The 7,500-nt window shown below is 38.7% G+C and overlaps 1 protein-coding gene across 2 annotated transcripts in view; it reads left to right on the forward strand.

The window, feature by feature from the left end:
* The window catches only part of LOC137982362 (fibroblast growth factor receptor 2-like), a 97,364-nt gene that overhangs the window by 73,729 nt on the left and 16,135 nt on the right, over nucleotides 1-7,500 (forward strand). For both annotated transcript variants that reach the window (XR_011118672.1, XM_068829465.1), the window contains exons 8-11: nucleotides 2,570-2,674; nucleotides 4,662-4,680; nucleotides 6,383-6,425; nucleotides 6,521-6,758. Coding sequence is in view for 1 of the 2 variants with exons in the window: in XM_068829465.1 (XP_068685566.1) it covers nucleotides 2,570-2,674; nucleotides 4,662-4,680; nucleotides 6,383-6,425; nucleotides 6,521-6,758 (405 nt within the window). In the remaining variant the exon portion in view is untranslated. The remainder of the gene's footprint in view (nucleotides 1-2,569; nucleotides 2,675-4,661; nucleotides 4,681-6,382; nucleotides 6,426-6,520; nucleotides 6,759-7,500) is intronic.

Below are 7,500 nucleotides of genomic sequence, written 5' to 3' on the forward strand. Positions count from 1 at the left end.
CTTAAAGTTTTACTGGGTGGTTGTGGGTCATTATGTTTGGTATTGTTTTTCAATTTTTAAAACAATTTAAAATTTAATTTTTTGAAATTTTAAATATTTTAAATCATTAACGTAATTAACAGAATGGGTTCCAGTCCACAGTCTTTCCCCGCTTTCCAGCTGGCCCGTGAAGAGACCCTAGGAACGAGGTTAAAGCCATGAAATACTTGGTATTGGTCTTCTTAGCTGGTTTCTTTTGTTGTGGACCATTGTGGATCGTTGTGGCTCGTTGTGGGATCGTTGTGGATCATTGTGGGATCGTTGTGGGATCGTTGTGGGTTGTTGTGGATTGTTGGGGATCATTGTGGGTCGTTCCGGGTTTTAGTAACTACCAGACTTCAAATGCCTTGCACGTGGCTTTTACCTGGTTATGAACGGCTGCAAGCTTCGAGCGACAAACCGCAAGGAACGTTTTCGTGTGAGGGTCACTCATGCTTCTTATACAGACCGTTGTCACCTCTTAGGAAATACAAACTAAACTTGCAGCTGCCTACATGTACATGAACATGTAGCTCCAAGATGCCTTGATTCATGTTACAGTTTACGTAGTTCATTGGAAGGACAGTGTGCAGTGTAACAACATCATTGTAACATCATGAACACTGTACCATTTGACCACCACCTGAATATCATGCAGCACTTGGTATGGCTGACAAAACACTTACATCAAACTTTAAAGCCTTTAAACCTAATGATGTAAAGCAAAGAAACATTTGTTTATTAAGGAACTTAATCCGATGCTAATCTCAGTTGCGATAAACTGTTACTTTTTGCTAAGATCGTTTTTCTTAATCTCGGTCCCAGACCTACAGAAATTTGTATATAAATAATATTTCAAAATCATAACCAGTTACTTTAATTTGAAAATGTTATGTTGTAGCATACGGCACGTCAAGTTTATAAAAAATAATGCATTGCTTCACAATGTTTATCACTGTGACCTATATTTTATTTCTAATTAATTAAGCCTTGATGGCCGAAGAACAAGAGTTGATCGCTTAATTGATATTATTTCATGATTCTTATCAATTTTCTATTCCATCGAATAGATACCCTGACCAAACAATGAGTAATGTTTTGACAACCTGAGTGTGCGTACAACAATTTGCAAGTTCATTACCACCACAAACAGTCCTAATCAGGCAAAGAGATCACTCATGTTGATGATCCTTTATCATCAAGTTTCAAAGAAAACGACAGAAGAGCGCAAAGTCAAGTCACTTTGCAAGAACAGATTCCTTTTACTATATGCATTCCCTTACGTTTCCTTAGCAACGGGAAAACAATTATGACACAGAGCATATATATCAGCAAAATATGCCAGTACCAGCGAGACAAACATTCACGAAGCAAGAAACTAATTTCAGGGTCAGGGAACAAGAATGTCTTTGCTTTCATGACAAGTTTTTCTCAACGACCCGTCTTCATCAGAGCCGTTCACATTTGACTACAGGTGCAAAATTGAATACGACTTCCAGTTTTTCGAAGGCATGTCCACGGAACCATAACTAGTCATCCCTTGTTTACCAGATCATAGAAAAGCTTTAAGTCAATTGTAAGAATTGGCTTTCAAATGACTGTCTAAAGAACGTTTAAATTTCTAAATTGGTGTGAAAACTTACTCTTGATCAAAATCTCTCGCTGGTTGCAAAATCAGATTATTAAAATAAGATCAGACATTTCAGCAGGCAATGTTTTAGTCTCCAATTGAACCAAAAGCTTCTTAATAAGTTAAGGTTGGATATGGCCCTCTGCGGCCTGTTTATAGTCCAGTCTGCAGGGTCTTTTGCTAATGTTGTCCAGGTCGAACCTCCAGGCACTATGAAAGTTTAAATATCTTGGTCTTCTTATTTAAAATTAACATGACAGTGGCAAACTCGAAAGCTATTAATTAATAGTACTCCTTTGGCCATTGTAAACAAGATTTTTTTATTTTTTTTATCTATGTGCACATGTATCTCCGTTCTCTCTTAACCCATTCACACCTCTGGCGTTAGACAGAGTAGAATACATTAATTGTCACTCTCAGGGGTCAGTGGGTTAATCCTCTTGTATGTTTTCTCTGCTAATAACTATTAAAAAGTGTGAATAAAAATCGAATTGAACTGAATTGAATTGAATCATGCGAGTGTCTGGCAGGTCTGCCAACACTCCTTTCACCCTTCCAAGGTGCACGTCAGTGGCTATTTGTTGTCTGTAGACCGGGCAAAATGTCCAACCCATTTCCACTTAATACTTGTAGATGAAATATGACTGGTTGTGTGGTATCTTTTACCGATTTATGAATAGAATCTCCCTATCCACTGCCCTTTGCACTGGTTTTGTTCGTCCTCATGTTGGTTAAAATCGAGGCCTGACAAGACAGGTCAGTGTTGGAATATTACAAGATTCGGCTTTTTAGTAAGCGTTTAGCTCTTTCAAGTCATTGATTTACAAAACAGTTCATTCTAATATTTTAACTTTATTCACAGTACTTGTGCAAAATGGATGGGCATCGAGTAACTTGTTTGTGATTTATTTCAATTTTCAGGTGAGAAATGTACATGTAGCTGCACACTTTTCGTCATTGTGACTGTCATACTCGCTGCAATTAATATTGGTCTTACTGCTTATAATATTTGGCTCCATAGAAGAGGTAACTATCTTTTTTTATTATCGCAAATGTTAATTTTTTTTTGGTGTTTGTGTTTATTGCCTTTGCGTAAGTGGACACTGGGTCACCATAGAAACTCAGTACTGCCAAGCCAATTTTTGAAGTAAAACTGAGCGTTCAGCACACCAGCTTCTCATTCCTATCTGTTTGTGAGGTCTTAAGGGTGTTACAGAGTTCAAGATCAAAGGTTGTGAGATGGGACTTACTAAAGAAGGACAGCACAGGTTTATTGTTCCTATTTGAAAAGAGTAAAAAAGTGGAGGGTGTAAACTGCAAGTTTCAGGTCATTGTTCCACCTTAGCTGAAGCAACTCACTAATGCTAAAATTAGGCCTAAGCACTATGCTTTACAGAGTGTTTAAGCCTAAGGTTAGCATCAAAGGTTTACGTGGTTTCAGTTATCGTAAAACTATGACCTGCAACCCTATCCTGCAACCTGCACTTTACTTCCTCCGGTAAAATAGGAAGGACATGCAGATCTCCCTGCAAGGTTTTACGACGTTGAATGTTAGCACAGTCTGGGTTTGAACCCGAGGTTCAGTGTTCTTTGAATCGAGCAAACGTGAACCCAAGGTTCAGCGTTCTTTTAACCGAGCAAACTCGGGATTTGCCGCCCTGCTATTGGTATTGTTGTTCCACTTTCCTGTGTGTCTTTGGGATCCTGTTTAGTGAACTTGTCATCTTTCTCAATAGCAAGAAAGGCTGTTCCAGACGTAGAGATTTAGGAGAGTGAAGAAAATTAATGTTTTGTTGCCAAGAGGCAGGGAAAACAATGAAAGATCGACTAGAGTGACGATAGACCTTTTTAGCTTGTACGTTTTGTTTTCCCATTTCAGACCAAGTGATCGATTACTCTAGGAAACAGTTTCTTTCGTTCGTGCAAATGTATGCATAACTTATGAAAAAACAAAAGGAAAATTCCCTTGACGACATCACGTGACCTGCAATGGGAAAACAAAACGTACAATCTAAAATGGTCAAATGTCGTTTCCAAGAACATGAGCCAATAGAGCGAGTTTCAACTGAGTGTCGTAAAACCAAAACCAAAGTAATTACTTTGGCCAATCAAAAAGGACTGAGAAAATCCGGCAAACCAATCAGAACTCGAAGAAATTACACGCAGCCGAAACAAAGCGCAGGAAAATGTACACGCGCGAGCCACGATTGGTTTTGGTTTCACTTCTGATTGGTTGAACCAATCACTGAGTGCAGTAATCATAAACCAAAGTAATTATCTAATTACTTTCGACACTCAATTGAAAACCGCTCCTAACTTTTTGATAGGAGGTGTTAACTCTTTCATTCCCACGATCGAAACCCTAATTCATTTTCGTAAACAACACCATAAATTTTTTTGCTTGGTAATCATGAGAATCTGGTGTTATATCAATATCACACTTCTAAAGGTGATATTTTTCATTCTCAATACCTGACTGACTGACATTCCTTTGAAATTGTGAGGAGGATTTACGTACCGATCAATCCCGAGAGTCAAAGGCTTGATCTTGGAAGAAGGCCAATTTCACAGCCATGGATTATTTTTTCCAAATATTTGTTTACATTAACTCATGTACATGTACTCTCAAGGCAACGTTTACTGTATGGAAGTTTTCGGATTACTTGTAAAGTAGTTGAGTTTAGAGAGTTTTAGGTGTGAGTTCTCTTGGAGGGTAAGGGTGCGTTTGACTGGGTGTCTTCCAAAATGATCAAAAATGCATATGGCAAATTTATTCTTAATAATTATCTGGTTCCGCGAAAGCTTCGAATACAGACGGGACAAAGTTTGTCCAGAGTATTTGTGCTTACAGTTATTAACAGGCAAGTTCGGTTCACGTTTCTTAGAAGTAAATAACTTTTAGGTCATTCAATATAGAGTACTGTTGCTCCTGAAGGGTCAATCGAATACGACCATACCACCGCCAGTTACCCAGTAATTTATTGACATGTTCTCTCTACCATTTGTTTTGTAGGCACTGGAAGACAGAAAAGGTAATCAAAAGCTATTTGCCTTTAGTGTCTTATATTTGCTTCTCTCACTCCCAATGGCAAATGACTCAATCTCACCAGTACATGCATGTTTCTTTTGTGAATAATTTTTCATTATTTGGAGACTACCAAGACTTGTTGCTGCGAGCGAGCAGCAACATATTCTGGATTCATGAGAAGGTAGGACGAATTCTCTTTTTCTTAGAACCCGTCATAATTAGCCAGAATGCACTGCGCCATTCACCACCTTTTAGAAGAATGCATTGTATTTGGGCAGAACACCGCGAAACACTCTGGAGATTGCTTAAGCACAAGGTCCCGTAAATATGATGTGTTGTTTCATGGAATATGTACGGGACCTCGTGCTTAAGCAATCTCCAGAGTGTTTGGCGGCGTTCTTCTCAAATGCAATGCATTCTGGTAAAAGCTGATGAATGGTGCAGTGCATACTTGCTAATTATGGTGCATTCTGGGAAAAAGTGATGAATTCAAGAATCAAATTACCGAACATCGCCTTAGTTCACAGTTCGACTACCACAAGGAAAAATACCTTGTGCCTTACTCACTTCTCTATGTACCGTTGCTTTGCTTACCAATGCTACACTCTTTTTTTTATAAGAATATCGAGACTGAAATTTGCGAAATTTTAAGAATAAACCCGAGGCTGAAATAACGATATAATCGTGTGTGTTGAAAATCTGTAAATACAATACAATTATACGCTTTTAACTTAACCGTATAAAATTATTTCTTTCTTTAAACGTAATTGAAACACAATTGGGTACTTTGGTTTGTATCACGTGCTTCTGTGAGAAATTCATTTTTAAAGCCGATAAAACGGCCAATTGTGGTCTGACGTGACATCTTGACCTCTCTGACTGCAATGAAAAGCGATGGAGCACGTTCACAATGTAACGCGATACACATCTAGACACCGAACACTTGTAATTGCCTAATACAAAACGGAAATGTCATTTAAGCGCAATACAAGAATATTTTCAGCCAAAAATCGGCAGAAAAATAAGAATATAAATTCATCTTGGGTCGGAAAAACAAGATTTTTATTTTAAAAAAAGTGTACACGAATCGGTAGAAACAGAATGTTCTGCAGCATTACTATCTGCGAGATACACTAGTATAGGCCTTTTTTCCCGTTTAACATCACATGACACCTTTTCATGGGCTGTTTGCTAAAGGTATATTGATCTCTGTAAAGAGAATCGGAAGTTCATCCGTTTAGACTTATGGGGGATGTGTTGGTTGTAATGGGCCATTTCCGAGTTGCTGTTTGTCTCGGTTTCGAAGCGAGTCTTGGTGCTCAACTATTGTAAGGGAAATGAGTTTGATTTGCATAAGAATACGCAACTCGTTTCCATTTGAAGAGTTGAGCACCAGGACTCGCTTTGAAACTGAGGCATGTAGCAACTCAGAAATGGGCTATTAAACGACTTTATATACTGGCTGTAGAAGTTACGCTATTGCTTGTTTCATAAATATAATTTCCAGCAATAAGTTATACAGAGGCAGATCATGAGATGGACGCCAATCCATGGCGTATTCATCATTATTTAAGTTTCAGTTTATGATTAGTGAAAAAGTAGCCTTTGATTATCCTTGTTTGACGTTCTTTCTTTCTTTCTTTCTTTTTCACTTCTTTCTTTTCTTCGTTTTTGTTTTCTTTTTTTGTCCTTCTTTTTCTATAAAGGGCGTATCAAGAGTCGTCATATGAAAATGCAACGGAAAACACGGTATACTTCTATTATAAGTATTTCCCTCTGCTCTTTCCTCTCTTATCGTTTTTTACAAAACAGAGATAAGGATTGAACTTTCAATTATTTTTTAGCCTTCAGTAGAAATGGGAATTGTTGAATACCAAGTTCGACCCACCTCTCCTAATGACGTGCAAGGCGGTCAATACGCGCCTCTTAATCCTTCTACGCGCTCGTGGGAAATACCTAGAGATCATGTGACCATTGAGAAGATTATTGGAAAAGGCGCTTTTGGTCAAGTTGCCAAGGCAACAGCGGATGGTCTCCGAGGAATGCCTCAGAAAACACTTGTGGCAGTGAAAATGTTGAAAGGTTAGAAGATTAGTCTTTAGACATGATTAAAATAGTGGTTATTTAGTTACAATTCCTGTGATCTTTGCATAAATAGTGAATACAGCTGAAAATATCCATTGCATAATCGCATCTCGTTTTAAAAGTTGACATGGTTAAATGTGTTTTTCTGTGGATTATTTTTGCATCCTTGCAAGTTTCTTTTGGCGAGAAGAATTTGTAAATCCCTTTTTAAACTTGTGGATACGCGAAACGTAGAAACGGGTTTCTTGCGGGGACTCCGATATGCAAATGTGTCACTCACTCAGGTGTAGACACTGTTCGTAATTAGTCGGCCCGAACGAGACTGCCCGAACCCGAGGCCATGTTGGAATAGTAACCGCGCAATCAGCGTGCATCCATCGTGGCAGCCCGCATTGATTGTGCATTGCATTGGGGTGATTTTGTAGCTTTTACACGACCATTAATACCAAGCGTCTCTCTAAATTGAAGTGGAGTTGACTGAATTTCAGGAGCCTTTGACTCGCCCAGGCGTTAAACATGACGAGGAGATGATGAGCGTTTGCTCTTCGACCCCTCAAGCTCATGGGGGTATATAAATTCCAGCTTGCTGGAGAGTGACCCGAAAATGAGTAAATCTCATGCTAATGTGCGAAGCTTTGATGAGAATGTGTCTTATTTGTCGGCCATGACGAACTTATATGAGCGAAACGAACACTTCTTAATGAGCGAAACGGCCACTGAAAACAGGACAAACATGGGC

Source organism: Montipora foliosa, chromosome 13, assembly GCF_036669935.1.
Source record: "Montipora foliosa isolate CH-2021 chromosome 13, ASM3666993v2, whole genome shotgun sequence".
NCBI lineage: Eukaryota > Metazoa > Cnidaria > Anthozoa > Scleractinia > Acroporidae > Montipora > Montipora foliosa.